The following is a 19,480-nucleotide window of genomic DNA, read 5'->3' as shown; positions in this document are numbered from 1 at the left end:
TCTCCATGGATGCTGCCTGACCTGCTGAGCTCCTCCAGCATTCTGTGTGCATTGCTGTCTGTCACAGGCAGCATCACGGCCTTCACCCAGTCCAGCTCCTTCAGTTTCTCTGCCAACGAGCAACTGGTGGTGGAGTAGACCCGCAGGGCTTAGTTCTTAATGTCCAGCAGGTTCTTGCAATCATAAAAATTACATTTAAAAAAAAGACAGTGGTAATTGTCCAACAGTGGTCATTATTGCTATCTCCCGCAAGGAAAATCATCAAGGGCCTCCCCAATCACCACTCCCATAGCTAAAGGAAGAAGTTTCCAACGTACTAATGTGGAGTTATCTAAAGCTTCTTGGCGTTATCTTCACTGGGTGATAAACTGAGAAATGCAAGGAGCTGTAGCATCCATTATATATTACCTTTCTTAACCTCACTAAAGATTTTTTTCTGTGTCAACCAGGAATGAATGTGGAGCTTCTCAAGTTCAATTTCCCGCAGAAATTCTTCTCCATTTTATGATTGCTTCATGTTGACAGAGAAGCCATGGTCCCAAACAATGTGTCCACATTTTTATGAGTCTTCTCATTGGAATGCTGCACCTTGCCTCCATGATCCTTCCTAGGAACATGATCCAGATGTAATGGGAAACTTTTCAACTACAGTGCCAGCACTCTAAACAAATATCACCCCAATCTCAGAAACTGAGCTACTGGATACAAGCAATGCTTGCATATGTGCAGATATATATGTGAGACCAAGCTCCAAATCATGATCAATTTCTTCACTGAAGCATTCAATATCTGCAAGACAATGTGCTCCATCTATCTGTCCCTGCTGTACAAAACTGCTCTTCGATATTAACAGACTTGCAGCAGAACTCTTGAAAATGAGGACAACTCCTCACAGCTTAAGAGTTATCTCTCTCAGTGGCGGCAATCATCAATGTTACAATTCACCATCGCCTTCCATGCATTCACATAGCCTTTGGATGACCGAAGAAAAGTGTTTTTAAAGATCAAGATCTCAAACCTGCAATACAATGCATGGACTATCAATCAGCAGTGATATCTGGCTTTCTACATGCCTCTAAAACTGGGACTACCTACAGCAGGCGCCTCAAGATACCATATAGGTTGTTTCTGCAAATCTTCCAAATCTACTGGAAATGCAAGTGAAACAATGTCAAGTTGTTCTCCCATGCCAACATGCCCAACATTGGACCACTCACTTAGCTGCACTGAGTGGACCACATTGTTTACATGCCCTACATCTGGCCCCAAAACGGAATCTCTATTCTAAGTTCTGTCAGGAATTATTAGCAATATTTTTTTACAGCTGTGTAGACCAAGCATTGCTCCAAGCAGGAAATGTTTACACAGCCTTAAAACTGCGCAGCCTTTAAATGATTTTTTTTTTGTAATATGCACATCAAACAAACATAAACCACAACTCACAACACAAGTAAACATCGGGCAGCAAAACAACTCACAGGCACAATGGCAAAAGTAAAATGTTTTGACTAGATGGTGTCGGCATTCAGTGGGCCAGTGATTTATTAACAATAAACTACCAACTTCCATTCTGTGTTTATTATTACAATTTGTAACAGTGTTGTAACTTGAAACACTGACAATGGAAATATGTTGAAGCTTTAAAATATTTTAAAGTAAAAGTTATGGTACATCCATTATTTAGAAAATTTATAGATTGTATTCATTAACACATAACTAATGGTATGGTATTTCACAATAATATTAACATAGATTTCAAAACTATATTAACATTATATAAAAGAAAATATCCAGCTGCACAGCAACAAAGGGTACATGCACAAGAGCATTTCAGTTACTATGTGGTCGCACATCCAAGCAGCTTAGATTGAACAGTGGTTATCAGGCAGAGAGACGAAAAGATTCAGGAATGTTCTCCTTGAAAATTTGCAACATTCCCACTGGTTGCTGGAAATACCCATCCCATTCATTCTCTCTTCCCTATCCCCCATCTGACAGAAGACACAAAAGCCTGAAAGCACATACCCCCAATCTCAAGGACGGCTTCTATTCTACTATTATTAGATTATTGAACAGTCATATGATGGACTCTAGACTTCACAATCTACTTCATTGTAGCCTTGCACCTTATTGACTGCCTGCGTTGCACTTTCTGTGTAACTGTAATACTTTATTCTGCATTTTGTTAATGTTTTATTTTATACTGTCTTGCAATCTTGTAATGAAATGATTTGTATGGAAGACATGCAAAACAGGTTTTCACTGTACCTTGGTACATATGACACCAATAAGCAATTTATCAATGTAATTTTTTCATGACTACTATAAATGGGGAGAGGGCATTCACAATGGCAGTGAAAAGTCTTGAATATTTGGCACCAATTTGCCCTGACCCCTTTGTTACACATTCACTTGCCTGCAGTTTTTTTTAGGATTTTTGCTTAGCACAATGTACTTATTTAATTTAACAATACACAGTGCAGAATAGACCCTTCTGGCCCTCCAAGCCGTACTGCCCAGCAGTGCCCAACAACTTCGACTTAACCTTACCTAATAGTGGGACAATTTACAATGACCAATTAACCTACCCGGTACGTTGTTGGACTGTGGGAGGAACCCAGGGCACCCGGAGAAAACCCACGCATTCCACTAGGAGGACGTACAGTGACTCTGTACAGAGGATGCTGGGATTGAACTCTGAACTAGGATGGCATTGCACTAACTGCTATACCTCCATGGTGCCCATTCCCCTCTCCGTGGACAAAGTTGCCTCCCCTGCTTACCCAATTCTGAGCTGCCCTGTAGAGGAAGCTGTGCTTATTTGATAGTTCAAAGTAAAGCCCTTAAAAAAGTGAATAGATGTAGTGAAGGGAGCTAAACATATGTTACTTTTGCAATTGCACCTGTACAATGCTCTCCATTATCTCAGCATCTTCAAAAGTGTTATGAAGCCAGTTAAATACTTTTAATGTGTAGTTCTGATGGCAAGTTGCAAAATGCAACTGCTAACATACACAGCAAGCTTCCACGAACACCCTGATGATAACCTTGAACATTTTTATTAAGTTATGATAAGCAAATGAAGGTCTTGACCTGAAATATCAACAAATGAGTTCACTCCACAGATACCTGCCTGATCCACCGGGTTCCTCCAGCATTTTGTTTGTTCTTTGTGGTAAACTTGAGTGATATTTGTTAAGGGATAACTCCCCTTCCAGAACATGTTACAGATTTGTTCACAAACCACCGAAAAAGCAGGCAAGGACTCAGCTTAACACATGAAAGTCAAAGCACAGACAGTGCAGCACACCTTCAGGACTGCACTGGAATGGTAACCAGACACTCCCTCAAGACTGCACTGGAATGGTAACCAACCACTCCTTCAGCACTACTCTGGAATGGTAACCAGACACTCCTTCAGCACTGCTCTGGAATGGTAATCAAGAATTGTGCATTCACGTCTCTATAATAGGACCTGAACTCCTGCTTCTGGCTACACAGGGCAGAAATAATTGAAAACTTCCCAGGCAACTTTTTTTTAAATTGTGAAATATTGAAACTCAAATAAGTTCTTTTTAAACAAGGCCACTTTTATAACTATTTTATTAAACTATAAATGTTTCATACAAAAAAGGACATTTAGCAGTAAAAGCAATATTTGGCAACTTTTCATAAGTCTACCAAATCAATCTCTGGAATATAATTGTAATTAGCATACGAGTCACAGGAACTAATGAATGACACAGTTTACTTGGACCCTGTGGTGGTAGTGTCTGTCTGGGTTCACAGCAGAGTGAATGCAAATGCAACAACAACCCTATCTTATAATTCAGTGAAATTTTATATTCGTATTGGTATTCTAAAACAAGAATAAGGAAAAAAATACTGCTACTAGTTACTGTTTTCATCTTTGTGGAAAGTTAGCAACCAATAACTCAGGCACTTAGACATGCATTGATATGTTGTAAATACATACTAACACCCCCTTCTGTCCTGGATGGATACTTGGTGGACAAAAAAGAACTGAAGAACTACAGGACAAGAGTTAAGGACAAGAACCCAAAATTAAATTGGACTTGCAGAGAGCTAGCACTCTCTTCAGGAGCTCAATGCTGTGCTTCTGAGTTACCGTGATTCTCTGGTTCCAATGCCGTACTACAATCTCACAGCCAGTCTCCTCTAATCAAGCTATTCTACACACAGCAGCCTAGGTAACAAACACCATGATCTTTCAAGCATAGGGGCATCACAGGTAACTGATACAAGAGCTGTATCTGTTACCTACAATGAAATGCCTCTGCAAAAGATAAGGATTTAGACCCTTCTGCTCTCTAATTGAAAAACATAAGTTTGTTTCAATATTGCACTCAAATCAGTAAGACCAAAGAACTGGTTGTGGACTTCAGAAAGGGGAAGATGAGGGAACACACACCAGTCCTCATAGAAGGATCAGAAGTGGAAAGAGTGAGCAATTTCAAGTCGCTGCGTGTCAATATATCTGAGGATCTAACTTGCACCCAATGTATTGACGCAGCTACAAAGAAGGCACAGCAGCAGCTGTATTTCACTTGGAGTTTGAGGAGATTTAGTAAATCACCAAAAACACTCACAAATTTCTATAGATGTACCATGGGGTGCATGCTAGCTGGCTGCATCACTGTCTGGTATTGGCGGTGGGGGGGGTGTACTACTGCACAGGATCGAAATAAGATATAAACTTGTAAATTTAGTCAGCTCCATCAAGGGCACTAGCTTCCGTAATATCCAGGACATCAAGGAGCAATGACTCAAAAAGGCAGCGTCCATCACCCAGGTCAGGTCTTGTTCTCATTGTTACCATCAGGAAGGAGGTACAGGAGCCCTGAAGCCACGCATTCAATGATTCAGGAACAGCTTCTTCCCTTCTGCCATCCGATTACTGTTTGGACATTAAACCCATGAACACTACCTCACTACGTTTTTATTTCTATTTTTGCACTACTTATTACACACCTGCTGTGAGAGGACAAGACCTTACTTCAGAATATGCAGCAAGTGACATAACTTATTTTGTTTAAACTGCAATGGAATGAGAGACCGAAATCAAAAATTACAAAGTGCCAACAATTTCTAGCCACTAGCTACCTTTACATTTAACAGTGAATCTTATAACACACTCTAAGATGTCATTCTATTTTTAACATTTTAGTATTGATATGGAATTATTTTGAAATAGCACCACTGAAATCTAATGTAATACATTATGCTTTTCTCACATCAATAGCCGTCTCTGTTTTGGATAGCAAGTTAAAATTAAAGGCTTCAGTCTTGATTGAATAAATTTAAAGAGGAAGATGTGTTACTGTTTCCTTCAAAGTAACAGATTTTTAAAAACCACTTCAAATGATTAAATGCAAATTGTATAGATACCTGTTTCTATTCCTATGAAATAACAAGAAAAATATTCTCATTACACACTCAAAATGCTGGAGGAACTCGGCAAGCCAGGAACATCTATGGAAAGCTGATATTTCAGGCTGGGACCCTTCATCAGGACTGGAGAAAAAAAGATGAGGTCAGAGTAAAAAGGTGGGGGGAGGGGATGAAGAAATACCAGGTAGTAGGTGAAACCAGGAGAAGTCGGGGAGGCGGGGGGGGGGGAAGTAAAGGGAAGTCAAGGTGAATGAAATAAAGGGCTAGAGAAGGGGGAATCTGATAGGAGAAGACAGAAGTCCATGGAAGAAAGGGAAGGGGGAGGAGCACCAGAGGGAGGTAATGTGCAGGTAAGGAGATAAGGTGAGAGAGGGAAATGGGAATGGGGAATGGTAAATATGGGGGGGGGTGGGACATTACTGGAAGTTCGAGAAATTGATGTTCATGCCATCAGGTTGGAGGCTACCCAGATAGAATATAAGGGGTTGCTCCTCCAACCTGAGTGTGGACTCATCGAGGCAGTGGAGGAGGCCATAGATTGACATATCAGAATGGAAATGGGAAGTGGAATTAAAATGGGTTGTCAGTGGGAGATCCTGCTTTTTCTGGTGGACGGAGTCTAGGTGCTTGGCAAAGCGGTCTCCCAATCTAAGTCGGGTCTCACTGATATACAGGAGGCCACACCAGAAGTACCGGATGCAGTAGATGACCCCAACAGACTGGCAGGTGAAGTGTGGCCTCACCTTGAAGGAATGTTTGGGGCCCTGAATGGTAGTGAGGTTTTACCTCATCCCTCCCCATCTCCCAGGTTCACCTATCATCTACTACCTGGTATTTCTTCCCCCCCCCCCCACCTGTTTACTCTGACCTCATCTTTTTCTCTGCAGTTCCGAGGAAGGGTCTTGGCCCGAAACGTTGACTGTTTACTCTTTTCCATAGAAGCTGCCTGGCTTGCTGTGTTCCTCCAGCATTTTGTGTGAGTTGCTTGGGTTTCCAGCATCTGCAGATTTTCCCTTGTTTGACATTCTGATGGACAGCAAGAAAGACTATCATGGTTTACAGTGGGATCTGGACCAGCTAGAAAATGGACTGAAAATTGGCAGATGGAATTTAATACAGACTAGTGTGAGGTTTTGCACTGAGGAGCGTGGTGGAACAAATGGACCTGGGAATATAGGTCCATAATTCATTGAAAGTGGTGTCACAGGTAGATAGCATCTTAAAGCTTTTGGCTCATCAGCCTTCATAAATAAAAATATTGAGTACAGAAGATGGGATGTTATGTAGAAGTTGAATAAGATGTTGGTGAGACTTAATTTAGAGTATTGTGTACAGTTTTGGTCACCTACCTACAGGAAAGATGTAAATAAGGTTAGAAGAGTACAGAGAAAATTTATAAGGATGTTTTCAGGTCTGGAGGACCCGAGTTATAAGGAAAGATTGAATAGGTTAGGACTTTACTTCTTGGAATGTAGAAGATTGAAGGGAGATTTGATAAAGTTATACAAAATTATGAGAGGCATAGATAGGGTAAATGCAAGCAGGCTTTTGCCACTGAGAAGGGTGGGACTACAACTAGAGGTCATGAGTTAAGGTTAAGAGGTGAAGATTTAAGGAGAACATGAGAGGAAACTTCTTCACTCAGAGGGTTGTGAGAGTGTGGAACAAGCTGCCAGCACAAGTTGTGCATATGACTTGTCCCTTGTATGTGCTGGAAAGACTTTAGGTTATCAGAAGTTGAGCAACTCAGTATGGTATCTGATCTTGTGGACATTGTATGTACATGGCTGGTCCAGCTGAGTTTCTGGTCAGAGTTGGAAGTAAATTTAGTATCAAAGTTCATATATGTCACCATACACTTTGATCAATGTTGATACATGGCATGCTGATGGTGGGAAACCTGGCAACGGCAAAGACACTAAATGCCCAGGATCTCTCCTGTCTTTGCTCATTGATCACTGCCCCGACACTCCTGTGGCATAAATGTTTTCTCATACCTTCTTACAACAGAAGGCCATTCAGCCCAGTTAGTCTATGCCAACTCTCACAGCATTCCAATCAGGCCTAATTCGACCACTCATTTCTTCATAATTTGCTGTAAGCATTTCAATGTTTTGATGTACATGTGAGAAATGAAGCTAATCTGAGCTATTCTCTCTCACATGCCCATCAGCTAACTCTAAATTCCCCTGGTACCCAACCATACTGTAGGTAATATTACAGTGGCTAATTACCCTTGCAGCTCAGTTTTGTCGTGTGGGAAACTGGAGCAACCAAGGGAAACAAATGCACTGCAAGCTCCACGCTGACTGCTCCCAAGATCAGGAACTGTGCAGCAGTTCCATTAATTGTGGTGTTGCTCATGACACTGGCTACATAGCGGCCTATCTTTCAGTGTTGTCTTGCTCTAGCTGCACGCAATTCTGGCCTGCTTTATTTGCTGAACTGAGAATGGAATTAAACATTGTGTAATCAGCAGCAAACATACCTGTCTCTGAATCTGCAATACATGAAAAATATAGGAAACCAAACGAAGGTGGTTAGACCTGGAGCACTGCCTTGACAAACTTCTGAAATGATTAACGTCCCAAATTATACCATCTTTCTTTGTGGTGTTGTATTGAGAACAAAGTCACTGGACAGACACTGAATCTACTGGATACAGAAGTGTTTTATTCAACAAAATGAGATACTCTTGGAGGAAAGGGCTTCTCAACCCAATATTACACAGCATTTTATATGCTAAAAATCAAAGATAACCTCAGGAAAATTCTATCATCACAACGTATCTGCAATGCTTCCTTTGAATGACATACAGTCTCAGATACTTCCTTCTTCGCACCCAGACTCCAGACACCCAAAATTAACGTTAATCAGCATTGTCTGGTTTGCAATCAGCTCTAGTCCAAGGCTCCAGAAAAATCATTGTTCAGCGCTTTTACAATTCATGTTCATGTCTGAAGATTGCTTGCTGGTGAAGTAAATATTTGCTATATACCCTAACTCCAGAATGTGCCCCAACAGTAGATGATTAAGGTTTCTCCAGTGGTTAGAATCAGTCTTTTTCCTGCTGCCCACTGACAATGTCACTAGGGCTGTTTAATACTATTCTCAGTCAAGTGTTGCCTTGAAGTGAAAGCATTCACCTCTTGACTTCAGATCAGTTTGGATCAGGACTGTGATGAAGCAAAGTCATCACCATTAGCATGCGCCGTGTCGTATGATGTGAGCGATCAAGGTCTATGGCCATGAATGTTCTTGGCAAATTTCTCTACAGAATTGGTTTGCCATTGCCTTCTTCTGGGCAGTGTCTTTACAAGACGGGTAACCCCAGCCATTATCAATGTTCTTCAGAGATTGTCTGCCTGGCATCACTGGTCGCATAACCAGGACTTGTGATATGCACCAGCTGCTCATATGACCATCCACCACCTGCTCGCATGGCTTCAGATGACCTTAATCCGGGGGGGGGGGGGTGGTAGGGACTAAACGGGTGCTACACCTTGCCCAAGGGTGACCTGCAGGCTAGTGGGGAGAAGGAGTGTTTTACACCTCCACCTCACCAACCCAAGTAGACAAGTATTCCTGTCAAAACCCAGTGAGCTGATTATTGGTAAGTTCAGGGTGATATCATTCTCAACTACATCTTCCATCGCTTTGCTGATGATACAGAATACATGGATTGGGGAATAAATAATGGGATTGTCCTGATTTAATGAACAAGACATACCTGGACAATTTTCAACCTTGTTAGGTACTGCCAGTGTTGTAACTGTACAAAAATGAGCTTTGCCAGATGCTCAACTTGCTCTGGAGAGCTGACTTTTAACTAAATAGTTGCAATTATACAATACTGTGAATTCCGGTTATTTGGGCAATCAGCTAATCAGGGCAATTATTTATTTGAGACAACTCTTAAAGAACAAAAATTAATTGAGAAAATAGCCCAGATTCCCTTCATTTATTTGGACTCTATTCTGCTTATTGACTTGGCTAGTGGCGTAGTGGAATCAGTGCTGGACTTTGGGACGAAAGGTCCCAAGTTCGAATCCAGCCAGCTCCCCTGCACACTTTCCATCCATGCTGGGTTACGAGCTGGTGATCCCTTTGGAAACTCACCCGGCAGAAGGCAATGGCAAACCACTACTGTAACTTGCCTCGTATGCGGTTCCCCACTACATCAGAGAAATCGTCCGCTAACCGGAGAAACTCCGGATGTGAAGTACCTTTCCTTTCCATTCGCTTATTGGGACAAGAGACTGTTGCCAAGCAGTTTCTAACTAGCATTAGTCACATGCACTTACTACATCGTGCTTACAGCATTCAGTTTTTAAATAGCATCAGTTGCGTGTCCTGGAGTTCAGAAGCAGTGATTTTTGTCACTGATAGTTGGCGAGAAATAAGCAGTAAGACAACTCCGAATTGCTTTGCTCACTGTGGTTTCAAGCTTTCAGGCTTGGAGGTGCCTGAAACAGCCGGGAGTAAAAATGAAACGATTTTACTACTTCAACAAGTTAATCATGATGGAATGTTACAATGAAAATGAAGATTTGGAGAATGCATTCATCAGCTGTGCTTTTTTCCATAGATGCTGTCTGGCCTTCCAAGTTCTTCCAGCATTTTTTGTGTGTTACACAGTTTTATAGTACTGTAGAGGTATTGGTACTGTCCCAGTCTGTTCTGTATTTCATTTAATTACATAAATTGTTACTCAGTTAAAGGGTAGTTTGTCTTTTTCTTATACTTTTTAACTATTTCCATGAAACTTCAACTAATTGGGGCAACCACTTAATTGGGCCAAAATGTGTCCCCATGTGTCCCAATTAACCGGAATCCATTGTATACACTTATAGTTACAGTACTACATAACTCTGTTACTAAGCATTCGTCTACAGTTTTTTACTGTTGCCACCGTAGCACAATTTCAAAACTTCCTGTGAACTAATGAACCATAGTCAATTTACTGACTCCCTTTCATTACTGAAATTATGTCTCGTAATTATGCCAAGTTAAAGTTTTGTAACACAAAGTGCAAAATGTGAAGGGGCAAGGAGCAATCTGAGAGTAGAAGTGTAATAAATTAAATTCAATGAAAGAAATGTGGTGGTATATAAATATTAAAACATTATTGTGTAATTATTCCAAGTAATCACAAGATTATATTAGTAATAATTTAATTTTGTGTAGAATTGTTTTGTTTCTGTTTAGATTCCCATTCCAGAGCAGAACCCAACCAAACTGGTATTCCTAATTCTCTTCAGCTAACACGTTTTGTTATTGCCTACAGCACCAAGGAATATTCTAGCCCCAAAATATAAAGACATACAAGCAAAAGAAGATGGCAAGCAGACAATAAAACTATTTTCTTCATTAAGTTTTCCATGGTACATTTTCTTATGTGCATTATATGTAGCAAAATTTCTAAAGTGAAGTGAAGTTTAATGAAAAAAATTGAAATAAACAGGTTTTCATCTTTTTCACTCCATATGGCGCATGAAGGCATCTAATGTTCATATAATCGATAGGATACTCAGTGCAGAGTGGTTAAGTAAAGATTCAAGGTATATTTAGTATCTAAGTACCTATGCAGTATACATCTCTAAGACTTGTCTTCTCCAGACAGCCACAAAACAAAGAAACAGTATGGAAAACATTCAAAGAAAAACATCAAACCCCCCCCCCATGCACTAAAAACAAATCGTGCAAACAACAACAGGAACATCAAACCCCAAACCATCCCCTCCGTCCGCGCAACCAAATTACTGGATTAGTCAGGGCGTGAAAGGTTATGGGAAGAAGGCAGAAGAACGGATTGAGAGGGAAATGGATCAACCATGATTCTATGGCAGAGCAGGCCCAATAGGCTGAATGGCCTAATTCCGCTCTATGTCTTATAGTCAAAGAGGTGCCAGTGGTCTGCAACTTTAAATGAGGAGCCCGAGACTGAAACCCCACTCTGATAGCTGGGAAATTTAAATTCAACTGATTAACTAGATAAGCATGTTCAGTGTGCTGATAACTTTGGGTATTGTGTCTAATTAGTTTAAGATACCACGAATTTTAATTTGACACCGTGTAATGATTGTACCTGAGACTTTAATACATTCAAGGTAAGCAGAACATTATTTATTAAGTGTATTCAGGGATTCAGATTCTACACTTGCTCCTTTGAGTTTCATGTTCTGTTACACTAGTCCGTTCATTAAGCACACTGAGCATTAATTATAAGACCATTAGACCATAATTATGGAAAATTATGTTAAAATGTGCAAAAACTATACTGGCAAACTATAGTTTAAAACAACTCAAATACACTTGGACATCTGAATTAACATAAAAATCATGCAAAACAACACTGTGTTAAGAATTCAAATATAAAATTAAACTGTAAAAACAATTAGACATCTAATTGTAAATCCCATTGACGATAAACATGAAATGGAACAAGGGCTCATTGGTGAGAATTACATACTGTATCCCATCACCTTTTATTTTGCTCTCCTGAATTATTAGTGCTTAGGAATAATTAGACTCATAAGATCCAAGTCTTGTAGTTTTTCTTTTCTCATAAAAGTATTCGTTTCCTTAAAAATTAAAAATACGGTATTAGGCAAGTTAAACATTTGGACTAACACAATTAGAAAGTGAGCATCTTCCATCTATATTTAGCCTTCATTTCTAAATATATTAGCAGTTAGGTGTAATGATGAGGTGCTACTGAATCTGGCTCTGCCTAATTGATTGTTTGATCTTTAGTCACATCAAAACAACAATAATCAGTAGTTATCCATTAGTTAAATAATCTTTGATAAGAGCCCTGCTCAATTGTATTCCTGCAATGCCAAGCCTTTATTACAAATGGGCTGGATCATGTAATCCAGTGAAGTGGCAATCATAGAAAAAGAACTTTAAGAAGGGCTTGTCCATTTGATCCTTTCAGTCTGCTCCACCATTCAACATATGGTTCCTATGTACTTCAGTACTCTAACTTCCCCCATACCTCTAGATCCAATTATCAAAGAAATGCAATACTCTGCAAAAGTCTTAGGCACATATATACATATCTAGTGAGGGTGTCCAAGACGTTATTTGTCAATGTGGAGCGGAGAATCTGGTGGGAGCAAAGGACGTTGGGAACAGTGAGGGTGGAGCACCACGGGATGCTGTGGAACAGGTGGCACTGAAGTACTGTCAGGGGTGGGGGGGGGTGGCACAGGTGCAGACACACCCAGCCCCAAGACACCAGGTAAGGTCATATGATTTCAAACAACTGGTTTATTGATCATTACAGAATGTCTCACCAGTGCTTCCCACTCTCTTCCCTCTCCCTTCCCTTTTTCCCAACCATGATTCCCCTCTCCCTGCCCCCTTCTCACTCTCAATCCACAAAAGAGACCCGTATCAGAATCAGGTTAATCATCACTCACATAAAATTTGTTTTTTGCTATAATACTACATAAAATTACTACAGTACTGTGCAAAAGTGTTAGGCACCCTAGTTATATATAAGTGACTAAGACTTTTGCACAGTTCTGTATGTCTGCCTCCTTCATGAATATAATTAATGACATGACCTTCATTTACTGCCATCTGAGTTAAGAAATTTCTTGTGATCTTGGTTCTAAATGAGATATCCCATATTCTGAAACTGTAATCTCCATTTAAGGGCTCTCTAGTCATTGGAAGTATTGCCCTCATTTTACACACAGACTCTGCATGGGGGTCTCATCAAGGATTTACACAGCTGCAGCAAGGATTTCCTGATCCTATACTCAAATCTTCTTAAAATGAAGGCATTAGAAAGTGAGCAAGAAGTCATACGCTCCCTACTGCTCACTGCACTAGCTTACTAGATTTTCCTCATCTAGACTTTTCAGATGATGATCTACCTTTCTCTTAATAAAGTCAATAATTTCACATTCAGCAGTCATCATTTACATCTGCCATGCATTTGATTGCTCATCCATCTTCTCTGAATCACATTGGAGATTCTTCAAATCCTCCTTACAGCTCATACCCCTCTCATCCACAGACTCCAGCAAATTATTCAGAAATGTTGTAAATATCTAGGGTCTAAGTACTGGTTTACTGGTTGCCACTCAATAAACAGACCCATTATTGCTTCTGTCTGTTTCCTGTCAAATAATTTACAAACAATGCCAGTATATCACCCCCCAATCCAATGTGCTTTAATTTTGCACACTAATCTCTTATGACGGGGTCTTCTGAAAATACAAGCACAACATATCCATGAGTTCTTTTTTTATTCTATTAATAACATTCTCAAAACAAAAACTCCAGAAGATTTGATAAGCGAGGGCTGGCTGGTGGCGCAACAACATCGGCGCTGGACCCGGGAGCGGAGGTTCCCGGGTTCGAAACCAGTCGGGTCCGCTCCCGAGTACGCTTTCCATCCGTGCCAGGTTGAGCGTCGAGATCGCAACTTGACCTCGTAAAATAAAGGGAAAATACCGCAAAAATGTGCGTGAGGAGTGGCGCGCCACACAGCCTCTCTCACTCTCGTTCCGCGCCTTATAAAAAGCCATGAAAAAGACATCATACCGGACGCATGCACACACAGATGCGCACGCAGACGTGCATGCACATACTTGCATGCACGCAGGCACACGCCAAAAAAAAAGGAAGATTTGATAAGTGTCATTCAGAAGGCCAATAGAAAGTCAACACCATTCCTTCTTCAAGGGTCTCTGGGCCATTACCAGACTATCTGGCTTCTCTTTTTATTGACCTAAATAACCTAATACAATTATATTTTTAAAAAAGTATAACTCTACATAGGCAGCAGCTTGTTCTCTATATTATACTGCCTGCCTTGCGTATCATGTAGATAGCTGGAACACAACATCCATGTGTTAGGGAATATTCTGGAGTTAGGTTATATAGCAAAATATTAACTTTGCAATGCTCTTCAGCAACCAATCTTTAGAACTGAGTATGGACTGTAGATTAAATTGAAAATGCAGCCCTGGACAATAGGCTGCTAGAGCTGTGGACTATTGAAAAACCTGACAATGCTGATTAACATTCATTTTGGGTGTCTGGAGTGTGGGTGCGAAGAAGGAGATGTGAAAATTATATGCAATTCAAAGGAAGCATTGTAGATACATTGTAAATATGAAATCGTCCTTTGATCTTCAACATATGAAATGTCATGGGTTGAACTGGCCTCTTCCTCCAGACAGTGTCTCATTTTGTCAAATAAAAGACTACTTTTAACACGTTTCAATAGGTACATTTAATGTCGGAGAAACGTATACAATATACATCCAGAAATTCTTTTTCTTCGCAAACGTCCACGAAAACAGAATGCCCCAAAGAATGAATGACAGTTAAATGTTAGAACCCCAAAGACACCACTGCTCCCCCCCCATACACAAGCAGCAGAAAGGCAATGATGCCCCTCCCACCAGCAAGAATGCATCAGTGCCCCCCCCCCCCACTAAGCACTCAAGCATGCAGCAAAGCATCAATACTTTATATCTACCAACTGTTTCTTTCAGGTGACTTTGTTCACATTACTACATCTATGGTCAACCCTGACCAAACAGAGGGGCCTCATTACTCTACTGCAGTTGTATCTGACTTGCCAGCAATTCAGCTACAATTTATGGAGTACATCCTGAAAGTTAAGTAAGGCCTTAACTTTAATGCATTAGAAACAAAAGGCTTTGGAATTTCTATATTTGTGCTTTGCTAATTAAAAACAAATTACTTCAGAAGAGGGAACTTCATTTCATCTTCCTGGAACATATGATGATTTACTACCATAATTAAATATCACCCTAGTTAAATATGTAGTTTAATATTTGAAACATTTTCTAAAATAAGCTCAGTATTTTTTCAGCTTGTGCACCAACACAGATGATGAGATTTGATCTTCATCTCAATTGCATGTTTTGTTGAATGGAATAGGAAAAACCAACATGTTCTCTTTAACAGATAGCACTGTTAACCTCTGAACTACCAACTATTTTTCACAGTGATTACCGCAGTCAACGGGACAAAGTATTTGCAGTGATGATGGAATAAATAGCTTTGCTTATCACCTCTGTTAATTATATTATCATGGTACAAGATGCAAAGGTGGACTTGGTAATTTATCAGTTTAAACACCGAGCAATATTTTAAAGATATACATAATCTCTATACAGATGGTGACAACTGAATTAAAACACTATATATCTCCTTAAAATATATGACATTTAAAGCCTACAACATAATTAAGCATAGAGGAATATGGATTCTTATACCAGAGGTTCCCAATCTGGGGTTCATGAACCACTTGCTTAATGGCAAATGGTCCAAGGGATAAAAGAGATTGGAAACCCCTGCCTTTACACTATGGAGACATAAAAGACTGCATATGCTGGAACATGGAACAGAAAACAATCCGCTGAAGAAACTTACGGAGTCAGGCAACATCTGTGGAGGGTAACAGACTGTTGTCCATTTGCAGTCAAAATGCTGTGAAAATTTGCAATTCAGATGAAGTGTCTCATCATGAAATGTTAACAGTCCATTTCCCTCCACAGATGCTGCCTAAACCACTTAATTCCTCCAGCAGAATGTTTTGAGCTTTCACAATAACCTGCAAAAATAATTTAGAAACATGTGGTGTCTTCTCCTTTGCATACTTGAGTAATGGGAAAGCGTTTACGCAATCAAATTAAGGATCAACTTTATTCTCATATATTTGCCCAGTCCATCACAGGAAAAGCTTTCCCAAACACTGAGCACATCTACATGAAACACTGTTGCAGGAAAGCAGCATCCATCACCAGGTACCCCCACCATCCAGGTCATGTTCTCTTCTCGCCGCTGCCATCAGGAAGGAGATACAGGAGCCTCCGGATCCACACCACTAGGTTCAGGAACAGTTATTACCCCTCAACCATCAGGCTCTTGAACCAAAGGGGATAACTTCACTCAACTTCTCTTGCCCCATCATTGAAATGTTCCCACAACCTATGGATTCTTCATCTCATGTTCTCAATATTTGTCATTTATTTATTTATTTATTGCTATTTCTTCTTTTGGTATTTGCACAGTTTATTGTCTTCCGCACTCTGGTTGAGCACCGCAGTTGGAAGGTCTTTCATTGATTCTGTTATGGTTATTATTCTATAGGTTTATTGAGGCTGTCCACACAAAGATTCCCGGGTTTGAATCTGGCTTTCCATCCATGCTGGGTTGAGCATTGAGCTAGCAACTCGGGCTCATAAAAAGCAGACAACTGCTAAAGAAACGGCAAGGTTGCTATCCAATGCGCCACAAGGCACGGAGGGGAACAACAACAACCTGCAGAAAATGAATCTCAGGGTTGCATTTGGTGAGATAAACGTACTTTGACAATACATTTACTTTGAACTTTACTTTGAAGAAATTAGGAATTTGTTGCGGTGTGCTGGCACAACATGCAACAAAAACAACATTCAACATTTACAAGAATAAAGAATTGTAGGCAGCATAATAGCATAGTAGTTAGCACAACACTTTCCAGTACCCTACAACCCAGGGTCAATTCCTGCTGCTGCTTGTAAGGTGTTTGTACTTTCTCCCCATTAACGCGTGGGTTTCCTCCAGGTGCTCTGGTTTCCTCTCACAGTCCAAATATGTACCGGTTGGTATGTTAATTGGTCATTGTAAATTGTCCCATGATTAGGCTAGGATTAAATCGGGGTATTGCTGGGTGGCACAGTTGGAAGGGCCTCACTATATTCCAATAAATAAATAAACTTAGAAGTTAAAATACTGATATGAAAGTGCTTAAGCAATTTGGGATGAAGCAATGTGCTAATTAATTGATCTCCATTATTAAATAGTATAATCATTAAAGGCTTGTGGTTAGTGATCATGAAGCTAGTTAGAGGAAAAGACAGCTCCAACATCTGCAGGTCTGTCGTGTCTCAGTCTGATTGCCTATTTCACTCTACAGCTACAACGTGGACAGCTGCAATTTGGTTCTCAACACAGCGCAAGCTTTTTTGAAGGAAATACTTTCATCACCCCTGCTCTGCGTGAGTCAACCAATCAAGTCAGCTTAAAATGGCTGTTCTCTAAGTGTTGTCAGTTCACAAGGTGAGACAAGTTTAGATGCAATCTCACACGCAGAGCAAATAGTCTGAAGCAACACAACTCTTGGCGATTAACACGACATACTTTACTTCCCAAATCTGTATTGTCCCAAAAGAAAAATTCTTCTCACAGAGATTTGTTTAAAAGGGATAGCAAGCTCTCCCTCTGCATTCAGTTCCTCATTCTTCGAGCTTTGGAAACTGTCCCTTGCTTTTAAAATAAGATCTTGTGCGATATCGGGAGTCAGCAATCTTGCCGGCACCGTGGATGTCACGGAGCAGGAGACGGAATGTGTAAGCAGACTGTGGAGCCCATTTAGTGTTGAGAGGAAGTTTGCAGCCAGCTGCTTTACAGGCTGCACCTTCCCCTTTCACTCGTGCCGAGCTATGGCGCGCCAGGCTTTTGCCCCAATGCACTAGGCGCCTCTGGATACCAGGGACCACCGGCAGGATGGGCGGGGGCGCAAGCAGAGAGGGGAGAAGACTGGGGGGGGGGTGGAGAGCGGGAGAGGGCAGGGGACGGAGGGGGTGAGGGAGAGGGCAGGGGACGGAGGGGGTGAGGGAGAGGGCAGGGGACGGAGGGGGTGGGGGAGAGGGCAGGGGACGGAGGGGGTGGGGGAGAGGGCAGGGGACGGAGGAGATGACTCCGGAGGGCGCGAGTGTGTAAAGGAGGGAGGGGAAGAGGGCGCGATGAAGTAGAGTGGGCGCGGGAAGGGGGGACGGGGAACTGGAGGGAGAGGCTGAGCGAGGGCAAGGTAACGGGGGGAAAGAGGGTAAATTGAGCGTGCGACGGGGCGGGAGATGGAAAAAGAGGGGGGAGTGAGAGCAATCGGGCGCCAGTTAGGGCAGCGTGCGCTCTTGGGCGCACAACGGGGTTGGTGGTGAATGGGAGTAGGGGGAATACCGGTCCGGGCTGGGCCCTGGAGGGGCACGGGGCGATCGGCGGGCAGGAGGTGGAGGCCGAGCCCGGGATGTTGGCGGCGCTGAGGCGAGGGGCATTAGGGGCTGGAAGCTGCACCTACCTGAAGGTGGCCGCTTGCGACTGAGCCGGCTGACAGCCTTCGACATGAACATGATCCCGTCCGGGACTGTTGCTGGGGAAGAGCAAAGCTCCTACCCTCCGACAAACCTTCAGGCTTTTTCTCTTTCCCTCTCTCTCTCAAATCTGCGACTGAGTCACTGACGCGCAAAAGTGTGCATCTTCCTCCTCCCTTCCTTAACAAGTGACAGGGGCTTCCTGTAGTTGCACTAACTCACAACGCATCACAAGTTCAGCCCTCGCGATTCATTGACACCCGGCTGCTTCTAAAAGAACAGGAAGAGAGAGGTAGATCAAAGAAAGGCAATGTGAAACTGTGTCGTTAGCCTCAGTGCATGAAAGCATGTCCATTCTCTGTCCTCTAGTTGGGCACGCAGCCTTCTACTATCTGCCGGTTTCTTCCAGAAGATCTGGTCTGGGGTTGGAGGGACTTGCCTTGCCTTCCCTAAGATAAAATGCATACTTGAATTAAACTCTAGCAGGGTGTGGTAAAGAAATCAGACACTGTCCTAGAAATTAACCGATGGGTAGTTAGGAATATTTAACTGCTAAGTATCATTCTTTGTGATTCTGCAGCAAAGAACCATTCGGCCCTCAGTCAATCAGGGAACAAATGGTTTTGCCAGACTTCCTCATCTGCCCTTACCAAGATAGATTGAAGTGGTTCCACATGACTTAACATCAAGGGGAATTCGGACGGGCAATCGAATGCCAGTAAACCCACTTCCCGAGAAATAAGTAAAGCTTGCTTTCTATTGACTTTTCTGTCATGTGCCCATATATTTCCCCCATATATGTATCTGTACTGTTCACTTCATCAACTTCCCGCCCTAAAACGTTTCATGTATTCATAACTGGTGAGTAAACAAGTTTATTCTGAACTCCCTTTGTGCTTTCTTGGTAATTATGCTGTACAGCTGGCCTCAAATTTGAT

At 41.6% G+C, this 19,480-nt stretch overlaps 1 protein-coding gene across 1 annotated transcript in view; it reads right to left on the bottom strand.

Annotated features, from left to right (window-relative positions):
• Positions 1 to 18,789, bottom strand: part of LOC134358749 (regulator of G-protein signaling 10-like) — a 73,008-nt gene extending 54,219 nt beyond the window's left edge. Inside the window, exon 1 of the mRNA XM_063071216.1 lies at positions 18,530 to 18,789. Coding sequence (XP_062927286.1) covers positions 18,530 to 18,581 — 52 coding nt within the window. The 5' untranslated portion in view covers positions 18,582 to 18,789. The remainder of the gene's footprint in view (positions 1 to 18,529) is intronic.
• Positions 18,790 to 19,480: the final 691 nt, after the last annotated feature.

This window comes from Mobula hypostoma, chromosome 19 (genome assembly GCF_963921235.1).
Source record: "Mobula hypostoma chromosome 19, sMobHyp1.1, whole genome shotgun sequence".
Taxonomy (NCBI): domain Eukaryota; kingdom Metazoa; phylum Chordata; class Chondrichthyes; order Myliobatiformes; family Myliobatidae; genus Mobula; species Mobula hypostoma.
Note: the sequence above shows the minus strand (reverse complement) of the source record. Positions and strands in the feature narration are given on the sequence as shown.